This window comes from Lynx canadensis, chromosome B2 (genome assembly GCF_007474595.2).
Source record: "Lynx canadensis isolate LIC74 chromosome B2, mLynCan4.pri.v2, whole genome shotgun sequence".
In the NCBI taxonomy this organism is placed as follows: domain Eukaryota; kingdom Metazoa; phylum Chordata; class Mammalia; order Carnivora; family Felidae; genus Lynx; species Lynx canadensis.
The window spans coordinates 125452934-125467209 of NC_044307.1; the positions used below are offsets into that span (position 1 = coordinate 125452934).

The window sequence follows — 14276 nt, forward strand, 5'->3', positions numbered from 1 at the left end:
AATGAGTCCAGTACCCAGATGTAGCTCCAGTCGCTCCCGGGTTCATATTCTAAGTACATGCAATCCAATAATCTTCTGGTGAAGTCATCTTCCTGACAGTGGTCAATAGAGAAATACAGATGGCATGTAAAAGGAGATTCCAGTAGCAAATATCTGAGTTCCCAAAGCAAATATCTGAGTTCCCACTGAATGTTAGGACTGGACTGGGCTTTCAGAGACCGTGACTTCAAAAACAATTGTTCATCTTCAATTAGTGAGGTCGAGAAAGACTTTGGGGCCATTTCAACCCAGAATATAACCTATAAACTAATGAAAGCATGTACACAGCACAGAAGCAGGCAGAAGATGTGGTCATCGACTGTGTCTGGGCTGATGGCGATAGAGGCAAGTCAGGAAAAATGTCAACACACACACACACACACACACACACACACGCACGCACAAACAATGCTAGAGAAAGAATAGGAGTTTGAAGGCAACTGATTTTTCCTATGAGGACTCATTTTTATAACCATGCAACATTTGTCATCTCTAGGATTCGCATCAAGTTTAAGGCAACTACACCTATGAAAAGAGGAACAGCCCCATTATCCTAAATTTCCTTTGCTCACAGTGAGGTGTGGTTACATCCAGACCTTATTTCTGGGAATTGTATAATCTTGGAAAACCTTGGAAAATTGTTTAATTTTTATTATTTAATTTTTAATTTTAATTTTAAAAAATTGTTGAATCCTTCATCTCCCAATCTGCAAATTTAGAAATAATTCTTATAATTCAGAGTTGTAAAAAAAAATAGATAATATAATAATATATGACAGTTTAGGCATTAAATAATGGGGTTCCTCCACCCAACTCCCTGTCATATATATGAACAAAGAAAATATGTACAAATTACATGAAGATTTTTAATCTAAATGCATCCACCTACCTAGTTCCAATTTTAAATTCAACAGTATCAATTTAATTTCAAAACATTTGCGATCATTATGTTTTTAAACATTGTTCTAACATTTATATTTGAGAGAGAGAGACAGAGACAGAGGTTTGGCGGGGAGGGGCAGAGAGAAAGGGAGAAACAGAATCTGAAGCAGGCACAAACTGCAAGACATGACCTGAGCCAAAGTCAGACACTCAACCAACTGAGCCACCCAGGAGCCCCTTGTGATCATTATTCTACTTTAATTATATCTAGATTTTCCTTGATTCTAGGTATAGAGATCTAAAGGCCAAATATTTGAAAAGACCCAAGTTCATGACTAGAGAACACAGTAAGCTCATACAGTTCATATCCTGCTTTCTGATTTGGGGGAAGAATTGATATTTTTAAAAATATTCTTCCATTGTAGGTAGGAATTTAAAAATAGTTGACTGAAGGAGAAAGGAAATTTCTGGAGTGATGGAAACGTTTTATGTATTTTATATGTTTTACATGGTGATTACAGGGGTAAATAAACTGTCAAAATTCATCAAACTGAACTCATAAGATGTTTGAGCTTAGACTCACTAAAATCTGCCCGTAAGAACGCTAAGATTCTGTTTTATGTCAATTGTAGCTTTATAAAATTTCTTTTAATCTTTTGTTCAAAATGGAAATCTTCCTTTTCCACAAGTGTTCATATTTTTCCAAAATAAACTTCATATCAGTAATTTTTCCTTTTTTATCGTCATACTTGTTTTTTTAAAAGATCATTTCTGGCGCATCTTCTTTCGGTCCATATTGCTAGTGGATTTAGTCACATTGTTTGGGTCTCTTCCCTTCCAGATGACCAGGGACAAAGTTGACAAAACCCAAGGCCAGAACTGACCCTTGGGTGAACCCCTGGTCTCCATGGAACTCTGGTTCTGGCAGAATGATTCATCACAGTGCTCCCTGTTGTCTACTGATTCGTTTTCAGTCCTCCTAATCAAATAGAAGCTTATTTGATTCCTATAATCGCATCTGGAGAAAGTACGCTGACTAGTTTGCTAAAATTCAAATGTATTTCCTAATTTAGAATTGTGGGAAAAAAACACTACTGTTCTATACGCATCTTTAGTTCATTTCAATCTTCCCCTACCATGAGTTTTCAGGGGCTTTTCCTCCATTACCGACCCCTCCATTATTTCACATATGTGAAACAGCTAAAGCAAATTCCCTTGGGCCCAACTGATCTACAAACCAGCAGATCCAGAAAACCAAGGAGTCTTGGTAATTCTTGAAAACAGAATATCTATATTCATAGAAAAATTAAAAATGTTGATCAGCAAAAGAACCATAGTCCCATAAAAAAAAACCTCATATTTCTGCCACTTAGAAAAAATACCGTTGTTAACGTTGACTTTTTTTGATATGCAGAGACATTAAAATGTATAATGAAGATGCAATTTCCTGAAAAGTTTCTCTTAATATGTGGTAAGCATTTTACAGTTTTCTGGTACTTACTTTCAGATGATAATCTGTCTTTATATGTGGATATCTTATTAGCCAATTATCATTTTGTAGGATTTTTAATAATTTCCTGTTGTTTGTTATTATGGACATTCAAAGTGTGTTAAAACGGCTTTCAATAACATAATAAATACCTTTGAATATTCATCAAACTCTTTTTTTTATTTTAAAATTTTTTTCAGATTATTTCCTAAGGATGAATTCCTAGAAGTAGAATTGCTGAGGGTTGACATATATTGATGGCTTCTTTTCTCTGTTATCTATTAACGTGTTCTGTTTTGGTATGTAACTCTACTTTGGTATGGAACACTACCTCTCTATGCAGCTACTGCATCATTCTTTTGTTCCCCTTTCAGGCAAAAATAACCCAAGGTTTTTGATATTCACTATCTCCAGTTCTGCTCCGCCTTTTCTCTCTTATAACCATTCCATTCAAGCTTTGCCCCAGCCACACCACCAAAACTGCTCTTGTCCAAATAACCAATGGCACCCTTTCCCCACAACCCATTTTGTTAAATTCAGTAGTAAGTCTCATCCATCATCTTACTTGTTTCCACAGTAGCTTTTGAGACAGAGGATCATTCCCTCTTTCTAGAAACATGTCTTCCCTTGGATTCCAGGATACCAGACATTCTTGGCTTCTCTTACACCTGACTGGCCACTCCCTTTGTCTCCCCATCCTACTGATCTTAATTCTTTTGGTGAGCTCATCAAGTCTTGTAGTTTTAAATACCAACTCCCTGACAATGGGTTCCAACTATTGTCTGTGGTCTAGTCCTCAATCCTGAATTCAAATTCAAATACCCAATTCCCACACATTGCAAACTTAGCATGTCCAAACTCAATTCTGAATCTTTATTCCTCTCATGTAAAACCAAAACCAAATAACCTGCCCCATCCAGTGGTCATGCTTCCTGTTGCTCGAGCCTAAAACAGAATGCTCCTTGGTTTCTTTTCCCCCATTTTGCATCACTTTCAGTTCTTTCAGAAATCTTGTTGGGTCTATTCCTAAAAATCTATCTAGAACGTCATCACCTCCACTGCTACTACTCTGGTCCAGTGTTTCTTCCCTGGATTATTACAAGAGCCCCTAGCTGGCCTCCCTGCTTTTGTCCTAATTCCTACACCTATTTCAAACACAGATGAGCCTGAGTTATCCTTTTAAAATGGAAGTCAGGGGTGCCTGGGTGGCGCAGTCGGTTAAGCGTCCGACTTCAGCCAGGTCACGATCTCGCGGTCCGTGAGTTCGAGCCCCGCATCAGGCTCTGGGCTGATGGCTCAGAGCCTGGAGCCTGTTTCCAATTCTGTGTCTCCCTCTCTCTCTGCCCCTCCCCCGTTCATGCTCTGTCTCTCTCTGTCCCAAAAATAAATAAACGTTGAAAAAAAAAATTAAAAAAAAAAAAATGGAAGTCAGATCTTGTCACTCCTCTGCTCAAAATGCTACATGACCTCTCCGTTTTTCTTAGAGTAAAAGCCAAAATTCTTACAATGCTCTATAAATTCTACACTCTATGCTGTCCTAACACCTCCCACGTATTCTCTCTCTCTCTCTCTCTCTCTCTCTCTCCCTCCCTCTCCCTCTCCCTCTCTCTCTTGTCTCCTGCTTTTTTCCTAGCTACAGCCACCCTGAACTTCTAGTCATTCTGAGAACTTACCAGGCATGTATCTGCCTCAGGACCTTTGCACTGGCTATTCCCTTGGTCTGTAATGCTTTTCTGATAACTTCATGGCTGAATCCCTTGCATCTTTCAGCTTTCTGTGCAAATATCACTTGCCCTGAGGTCCTAGTTGACTTCCCCTTTTAAAAGCCCCCCTCCTTCCGCATTTACTTTGCTCCTCTTCTTTTCCTCCAGAGCATTTATCACCTTCTGATATATACATTTTACTTGTGTGATTTGTTTCTCTTGGTCCCCAAAAATGTATCCATAAAAGCAGGAATCTCTATCCGATTCATTCAATGCCGGAGGAAGGTCAACATTTCAGATGCATACGTAATGTTTTTGATCCAGATTTCCACTTTGCTTCTCCAGAAGTGAAAGTATTTACGTAATAAGGTAGAAAAGGAGTTGAGGACATAGTCCTGGCAAAGCCACAGACACGCAAAATAGCAAATAATAAACAAACAGGTCAGGTGTTCTGGATTTAACAGCGTGGGGATGCAGGATTGGCTGCAAATAGGAATGCATCAGCTGAACAAGGCAATTATGTAACTAAGAGCACAAAATCAACTTACTCCATGAGAAGAAATAAAAGGATGAAGTGACAAAGGAGTTCCACACTAAGATACTGATCTGGGCCCTGGGAAACTTCGTGAAAACTTTTACCACAAGTAAGTTTGGCAAAGAGCCAGACTTCATCAGGGAGGGCAGCGGTCTTTGGAAGAGTAAGGAAAACTAGGGCTCCTCCTAAGAAAATTGGATCTATCTAAAACTGTATTGAGTTTACCACCTCACCCCAGAAACCTATTCATAGGCCACCATGAGCCAATGTTGGAGAATCCTAATTAACAAAAAACAATAGGGCACCTGGTGGCTCAGTTGGTTAAGTATCCGACTTCAGCTAAGGTCATGATCTAGTGATTCGTGGGTTGGAGCCCCGCACCCGGCCCTCCTCTGTCGGAGCGGAGTTGCTTTGGAGTTAGTCAGTCTCTCTCTCTCTCTCTCCCTCTGCCCCTCCCACACATGGGCTCTTTCTCTCTCTCTCTCAAAAATAGATAAACATTAACAAAAAATTTTTAAGAAAAAAATAGTAATCATAGTTAAGAAATACTATTTCAGGGACGCCTGGGTGGCTCAGTCAGTTAAGTGTCCAACTCTTGGTTTCGGCTCAAGTTATGATCTCAGGGTTCATGGGTTCAAGCCCCTAGTTGGGCTCTGCATTAACAGCATGGAGCCTGCTTGGGATTCTCTCTCTCTTTCTCTGCTCCTCCCCTGCTCGTGCGTGTGTGTGCGTGCGTGTGTGTGTGTGTGTGTGCGCGCGTGTGCACACACACTCTCAAAATAAATAAATAAACTTTTTAAAAAAGAGATACCATTTTAGCATCATGACAGTTGCTTGTATGGAAATGATGCTTAGGTCAGGATGTGGGTAGTTGCAATACTGAATTGCAGTATTTTGAATAAATATTTGAAACTGACGTTCACTCTGCTAAAAGAAAGAGAATCCAACCACCACGTCTTAAGCGTTCAATTCTCCATAAACACGTAGAATTAAACATCCCAAGATTACCTCCGTGAATGTTCAAATTGAAAGTTTTTTTTTATTTTAAGCTTGGTATAATTTTATAAAGTTCCCAAGATAATCAAAAGAAATACTATTTAAGTATCGGTAATTTTTTTTTAACTGAAACCAGAAAATATTTCTTCCAAACAATCTGAGCTATTGTGTGTCTGGCTTCTGTACAACTTTGTCATTAACATCCTTCATCTAAATAATTCACTAAAATGTTATAAAGGAGTCCTGCTTCTCTACCGAATACCCCTTCTCTCTGTGTCATAGAACACGGAAATAATTAAAGGAAATTCCGCTTGGGTAGTTTTACTGTAACAATGCTAATGCAGAGACGTCCTCTGTCCAAAATCTATTTCACGTCTGACATCTGATGCCAATCCTTACCGTGAGAAAGGCCACAGAAACAAATGCGGAGGCACTGAATTTAAATACAGTCAGTCCTGGGAGGTCTCTCTGATTGGTTTCTCCTCCTGGTTGCCACTCGTCCAAGAACGAATTTACCAACAGCCATCAGCCGAGCACATCCAAGCTGGATGGAGGCCGCGCGCAGGCGGTGTTGTTGAAATCTGGGCAGCGAGGTAGAAGGGTGGCCGGTGCATCAGTCGGATGCAAACCTGCGGGGACTGATGGCCAGCAGCTGGAGGAAGTATGGACACGCTGGCAGGGGGACACATGAGTGGTTAACTAGCGAATCAAGCCTACCTCTCCTGGAAACCCAGCTGCAGGTCTGTACCCATGACTTAAGCCTTTTCTTCCCCCCAAAGGATCTTGGTCAGTTTTAAAGCCAACAATGCCTGTATCCGTAGGATCTTAAAACTTAGTGGCCGCATTTTACTCCCTGGGGATGACAGAAAGCTGACTTCACGGACTGGCACGGTCTGGGGAAGTAACGTGAAAGTTGCCCGTCTTTTGACAATGATGAATTCAAGTGAAACTTGCCACAGGGATGTTCCAAGAACACGTGATGGGTCAGACTTCTCCCAGAAATAACCTGAGGGCAGGAGAGGGGACGACAGAGTTGTGGACCTTGGTTTTAGGACTTTGTTCTTTACACAGGAAACAAGAGGCCCCCCTGCGGCTCTCTGGCAGTGTCAGGAGGGGACAGTGTTGGAAGAAGCCACGGATCTTACCTCTGGGAGGGCAGCAGGGGGGTCAGGCAGGCTTTTGTCTCTAAGAAACACCAGCGGCTTGGCTTTGCCTGGGAAGTCACCAAAGAAGCCTCAACCTGAGGCAGCACTAGGGAAAAATATTTGTAGAAACCTAAGGACTCAATTGATTTTATCATCAGGAGGGAAACAAGGGATACTGTGGTCCCCAAAACAAAAGAGGGAAACCAACCTATTTTCTTCTCGTCTGGAACATCAGCTGAGGAGACTGGTGTCTAAGTCCTCCCAAACTACCTCTTCCAGAAAGAAATTTTAGATGTATTTTATATATACTCACGTATATATTTATATTTACATTTTACATTTATAATTGCATATATAATTATGATTGTATATCCTTCAACAGTTACACTTTTGACTGAATATTTTTAGAGACGTTCCCTGAATAACAAAATTCTTGCATCAATAGACACGTCAGAGAAATATTCAAAGAAACAACTTTGAGGGAAGTTAACAAACTAAAACATTTGACTGAAAAAGCAGACATCCCTGAGGCGCCTGGGAGGCTCAGTCAGTAAAGCGTCTGACTTTGGCTCAGGTCATGAGCTCAAGGGTCCCTGACTTTGAGCCCTGTGTTGGGCTCCGTGCTGACAGCTCGGAGCCTGGAACCTGCTTGGGATTCTGTGTCTCCCTCTCTCTCTGCCCCTCCCCCTCTCACACTCTTTCTCTCTCCCTCTCTGTCAGAAATGAATAAACATTTTAAAAAAATTGTTTTAAAGTAGGCACCCTTTTGCATTAAAAAAAAAAATCCAAAACAATTTGAACCAATACACCAACAATTAGTGAAAGAGAAAACTAAGGATATCATAAATTTGTTCCGTATCTCTGTGCTTCTCTTCGCTAGAAAAGGAGTTCTTTATGTCAAGAAATTGTCCTAATTTGCCATCTTAGATAAATCTTTTAGTGCCACTTTATATTTGGATACATTTGACTCAACCAGTGGAAGCACTGATTACAGGAAGGGACTATGTCCTTTCCCTTTCCAAAATTCTGCAACTAATTGCAAACTAATTGTAAAAAAATGCAATGAGTATTGAAAATACCATAAATGGCATAGTTGTAAACAATAGTGTCTATCACACAAAACCTTTTAAATAGAACATTAAGTATCTTTATATTCTATGCATATTGAACTTAGAGAGTGTAATAGAGTATTTAAAATTTGATGGCCCCAACTGTTTAGAAACTATTATCATTCATATCATTGATGGAGAATGAAGAAAATTGAGTTATGCAAAAACAGTCCAAGTTTATCAAGGTTGAAGAATAATTGTTTTAAGCACCAAAAGTGATAACAGTTTTAACATTTTTATTGATTCGTCTAGAAAAAAAATCTCAACATAGTTAAATTGCTTTTGACTCCAACTTGTTTTTTACTCGTGGTAGTAAATTTATATTTATGAGTTCATCTATTCTTATGGCTTTTGTAATCAAAGTCGTATTATATCACAACAGATTTTAAGTTAGTAGTTTTGATAAATTAGATTATGCATAAGAAAACAGAAAGAACCCATAATTTAGAAATATATCACATACATAAAATATATTACTAAAATATTTTTTCTGAAAAAATACAGTCATTATAATATAAACGTAGTAATGCTAGGTTTTTTAATGTTCACTATATTTTCTAACCTTAGCAGTACGTTTCTAGACTTCTGTTTATCTTTAGTATTTTATTTTCTAGTAAATTTGACCATGTGAGTCCCTGAGATATAAATAAATATTTATTATTCACCAAGTGCTTTACACACATTGATTCATTAAATTCTCATGCCAACCGTCCAAAAAAGATGTTACTATTTCCACTTCACAGAGAAGGAAACCCAGACCCATAGGGGACAAATAAATGGTCCAAGGTCACTCAGGTATTAGAAAGTCCTACTAGAGTTCAAAGCCAGGGCTATCACACTCCAAAACAAAAACAAAAACAAAACTTTTAATTTTTATGCACTTTAAGCTAAAATACCTGAACTTACATCTTACCAAGAACAAACTATCTGGCAATATAAATATTAAATAAACTATCTAATTTTGTACCAAAATAACACACATAATTGTAAATTCTTCAGGATACAAAAAAAATTATACAACACTAGATGAGCCAGTGTCTTAAGAGGTCATGGTCAGCAAAATAGTTGTTCTCACCCCCAAAATCAAGGAAAGACCCTCAACTCTCCTAGTTTTATTATCATCAAAAGACATGGTGTATCAGAATGGATAAAAACACAAGATTCATTTATATGTGACCTACAAGAGACTCATTTTAGACATAAAGACACCTGCAGATCGAAAGTGAGGGCCGGGAGGGGCACCTGGGTGGCTCAGTCAGTTAAGCATTGACTTCAGCTCAGGTCATGATCTCGTGGTTCCTGAGTTTGAGCCCCACGTCAGGCTCTGTGCTAAAAGCTCAGAGCCTGGAGCTTGCTTCGGATTCTGTGTCTCCTTCTCTCTCTGCCCCTTCCCCACTCATATTCTCTCTCTCAAAAATAAACAAACATAGAAAGAAAGAAAGAAAGAAAGAAAGAAAGAAAGAAAGAAAGAAAGAGGATAGAGAACCATCCATCATGCTAACGGACATTATAATTTGTTTTAAATAAGAAGATAAAGAGTTTAGTATTTTGCTTGTTTGTTTGAAACACAATATAAGGCTTTAATTTTTTTTCTTCTGTAATAGTGGATACAAACATTACATTTGGTGCTGTATGAGTTATATAACAGAGAGGTTTTTTTGTTTTTTTTTTTTTTAATACCTCACTATTTCTTAGCAGCTTTATTGAAAGCAGTGTGTATGCAATTTGGAACAGTATTTTTTATATTGCTTTTGTACCTTGCTGTTGAAGCATCATTTCATGGCTCTTATTTACTCCCTCGAGAACCATCATTACCTTGTGAGCTAATAGTGTAAAATCAATACCTTCTAGGTTGCTTAAGAATTTATCTGCAATCTTTTTTTAACCAGTGAACTTTCAAGAATATTTAATTTCATGTTTCCACTGAAGTTTGGCTGTGAGACGGGAAGCCCTGCAGAGGATTACTATCATAACAGCAAAGCACCAAATATGCTTACACTTCAAAGATTTTACTCTAAGAAAATAACCAGACAATTAGTGTTTATACCAGACAGAGCTCACAAATAACTGCTATCTCAGCATACAGACACTGCAGAAATCCTCTCATGTCTAGCTTAATAACATCCTAGAGTAGGTAGGGTATTTAGGGGGTGGGGAGGTTGTTTGTTTTCTATAGGATTATAAGATTCATTAGACTTAATTGCTCAATTCAGGCTTTTTTCCCCTTTGAACAGATATAAACCAGCATGTTGCATGAATTTCAGCACGTGGCAGGAATTTGGCTGCAAATTAGTTGCTACACAGTCACTTAGAGAAATTTTAGGCTACGATAGGATATAATTTTTTCTTTAAAGAATTCAAAGTTTCCATATTGATGCTACAAATATCGCAAAAACAAATGGAAGGAATTTTAAAATCTCATGCATCATAAACATTAGCTATTAACTCAGATTTCAAATACTCTTTTTTAATGTTTTTTTTTTTATTTACTTTTGAGAGAGAGAGAGTGAGAGAGAGAGAGCGTGAGCAGAGGAAGGGGCAGAGAAAGAGGGAGACACAGAATTCCAAGCAGGCTCCAGGCACAGAGCCCCACGTGGGGTTCGAACACTGGAACCACCAGATCATGACCTGAGCTGAAGTCAGATGCGTAAAGGCCTGAGACAGCCAGCCAGCCACCCCCTCAAATATTCTTTATTCGTGACATGAACACATAACGATGTCAGAATTCAGGCCAGCATTAAAGGATTTAAGTTCCATATGGTCCTTTGTGCGGCAATACAACATCATTGGGCTAGTTCTAAATTAAGTAAGTGCATAAATAGTTAAGAGCAGCCATTCAAAGAATGAGGGGTGGACCTACCGACTAAAACCTACTCTCCTACTGTAATATGAAATAGCGTAGGATACCATCAACGTGTATTTTTGACATCCGCATTCCTACTTCATGATACAAATTCGCTTTATTTCCTGCGGGCTCCAGCACATTGGCATAAAGAAATGACGACAGTGATTCTCAGAGTGGGAATGATGCTGAGAATAAAAAGGAAAGAGACTCTCCTTTCCTCTCCTCCTAACCCAGCTCTGTTCCCTCACTGCAGGGCACCCAGAAGGTAAGTTCCGCGAAAGACGACGTGGAGCCCTTCCTGTGCATCCTTCTTCCAGCGACCATCCTGCTCTTCCTGGCCTTTCTGCTGCTGTTCCTGTACCGCCACTGCAAGGCCGCTAGGCCCCGGGGGCAGGTGTTCAGCATCGACCTCCCAGAGCACCCCACCTCGGCGGGAGAGGTCACGGACTTGCGGCCCGGCCTCCCCTGGAGCGGCGAGCCTGGCTTCCCTTACTCCCCGCTGCCCTGGGAGGCGGCCCTCGTCCACCCTCCTACGTGCTCACCACCCTCCTACGAAGAGGCCACCAGGACCCGCCCTGGGGCAGGGACTCTGGATGCAGGCCTGCGGCGTCAGGAGGGGTCACCTGGCCCGGAGGAGCAACTATAAACTGCTCTCGGGAACTATTTCAAGCTAACAGACAGCGCCCCCCACCCTGCCACTCCCCGGGGAAGGGAGCGGTAGGGGGGTTCCAGACCTTCCCTGCACTTGCCTGGCAGGCTCCAGCATGAATCAGGCGCTTCAGGCCGGGGGTGAAACCTGACAAATGTCAATCTGGTTAGCTATTGTCACGCTCCGTAGGGAAAATTTCTCCTAAACATGTAACAGCCCTGAGAAAAACAGGAAAGTGCTACAGGAGTTGAGAAAAAACTAGGATTATTAGTCAGCCTAGGAAGTAGGTCTGAAGGAAAAGAAAAACATCGATCAGCCACAGGAGCCTGCTTTTGCCACCAAATAAAATGTGTCTGCCTACACACGTTTTTCAGGGTTTTATGGTCTCACTAGTGAGTTCTAGAAGGAAAACCTCTCTAGAACTGCAGGGGCCAATTGTGTAAACAATGGTAAGGTAGGTTTCAGTATTAAGAATGAAAGTGGAGACATTTGCAAACACTTTAGTTAAAAAAGACAATAATAGGGGCGCCTGGGTGGCGCAGTCGGTTAAGCGTCCGACTTCAGCCAGCTCACGATCTCGCGGTCCGTGAGTTCGAGCACGGCGTCGGGCTCTGGGCTGATGGCTCAGAGCCTGGAGCCTGTTTCCGATTCTGTGTCTCCCTCTCTCTCTGCCCCTCCCCCGTTCATGCTCTGTCTCTCTCTGTCCCAAAAATAAATAAAAAAAAAAAAAAAAACAAAAAAACGTTGAAAAAAAAAAAAAGACAATAATAATAAAGCTCTCTGGAATTCTCTCCTGCCCGGTGTAGCTCTTGCTTACTTGTGTTCTGATCTGTCTCCTAGCGCAGGAAAAGGAGGAGGCTGTTGTGTGGGAACGTCTCACACTAGAACGTCGTGGTTGTCAGCGCTGTGGCAGGACAGGACAGAGTTGCTGCTTTCACACATCATCTTAGGGACACTATGGCTCAATACGGCCTTCCCCAAATAGAGTAAGAGAGTAGATATTGGTTTAACGTTGGAAAGTAAAGGTCCAAATTTTGGGTCCCATGGTAAGAAGACATAGATTAGCTCTAACAGGGACCTCGTGAATCATATGGTCCAAACTCTTGCCTTACAGATATCAAAACTAGAACGCGGGGAGGTTAGGAAACGTGTCTGGGGTTAAAGACCTCATAAAAGAGCTTGGGTGAGAAGCCTCTGTGCCCTGGGCTAGCGCACCCGATTTTCTAGGACAATTGCTAATGTGGAATTTCGGGTCGTGCTCTTGGCTGGGCACGAAGGCTCCCAACAGGAGAAGCCCAGCTGAGTTTGGAATGAATTTAAATCTCCCTCCAGGATTTTCAAATGGGGAGGTAGAGGTGGGTCATGTACCACTTGGGATGCTTGTCAGAATACCCGTGGAGGTGGTGGAGGTCACAGGAGGGCGACATCGATGATTCTAGAACTCTTAATTTGACACGATAATTTTCTTGGTACCACTATTTTTTGTTGCTTTCACAATACAAAAGCCAGGCAACACTCCAGTGGTTAAAAATGAACAAAATGATTTTTTTTTTGTTTTTACTTTTTTTTACGTGAACATTTTGGTGCTATATATGCAATGTGGTGTGGTTTTAGGAGGATAACAAAGGAAACCCGAACAGGATACATTTCTTTCTAAATATAATCTGATGGAAATTATAATAGCATCTCTGAGGACTGATGTAAAATATAAGCGATTTGAGTGAAGATCAATAAAATTTCTCTCAGGAAAATTATACTGCACGATGCCCTGATGGTCTTTAAGGGAAGTAAATAAAACAAATGGAAAAGAGAAGCCCAGGAGACAGCCTTCTTCAGATTTTTTTTTTTCACGGTGATCTCAGTTCCTCTACCAGGGACTGATTTGGTCTTTAGGACATAAGGGGAGATCTATGCAGGGGGGGGCTGTTCTAGAAAAGGTTGCCTCCTCTTAAAAAAAAAAAAATAATAATACAGGGAAGGAAACACTCGGCCTCTTTGCTGGGTGTTGATGTGTCTGCATGTGATGGCTGGAGCTATGATGGCCATCCTGTAACCATGAGGCAAGATACCAGCCATGACTGGTACTGAGGATAGTAGAGTAGAAAGAAGGGTTGATGACATTGTAGAGGAGCTGAATTAGCCTTTCAACGGTCTATATTTTAATGAGAGAATGTCTTTCCTACTCTTTTAAGTCATTTAGACCAGGTTGGTACTGGTAGACAAAAACATCCGAACTGCTCCAATTTCTAAGGCTATTAAGGAAATGTATGGCCATGTTTCAAAAGGTCCTGATAAGACCTATTTAAAAGAAGTAGTCAATGATAGGATTCCCTTACAACGTGATCAGTGATCTGAGAAAGAAAGATTTTCTCTTATGGAACCAAACTGAAGCAATAAACTATTAACCAGAGGTTGCCTAACTACAGCCCATAAGCCACATCCTGCTTGCAACCTGTTACCGTATGTCTTGGAGACAAGAATGGTTTTTACATTTTTATTCTTTTTTAATTTTTTAATGTTTATTTATTTTTGAGGGAGGGGGAGAGAGAGAGAGAGAGAGAGACAGAGACAGAGACAGCACGAACAGGGAAGGGGCAGAGAGAGAGGGAGACCCAGAATCCGAAGCAGGCTCCAGGCTCTGGGCTGTCGGCACAGAGCCCGATGCAGGTTTCCAACTCACGAGCTGCGAGATCATGACCTGAGCCCAAGTCGAACACCTAACTGACTGAGCCACCCAGGCACCCCAACATTTTTAAATAGTTGAAAAAAACAGCAAAAGAAGAAGGATTTTGTGACACATGACATTATATGAGTTCAAATTTTGGTGTCTAGAAATACAATTATTGGAACACAAGCTATTGCCACTTGCCTGTGGCTGCTACGT

At 40.6% G+C, this 14276-nt stretch overlaps 1 protein-coding gene across 1 annotated transcript; it reads left to right on the forward strand.

Moving 5' to 3' along the window:
* The first annotated feature begins 317 nt into the window (after positions 1 to 317).
* SMIM28 (small integral membrane protein 28) lies at positions 318 to 11389 on the forward strand. The gene is made up of 3 exons (XM_030317117.1): positions 318 to 388; positions 6234 to 6384; positions 10997 to 11389. The coding sequence occupies exons 1-3, from the start codon at positions 318 to 320 to the stop codon at positions 11387 to 11389; spliced, it is 615 nt and encodes a 204-aa protein (XP_030172977.1).
* The last annotated feature ends 2887 nt before the right edge of the window (positions 11390 to 14276 follow it).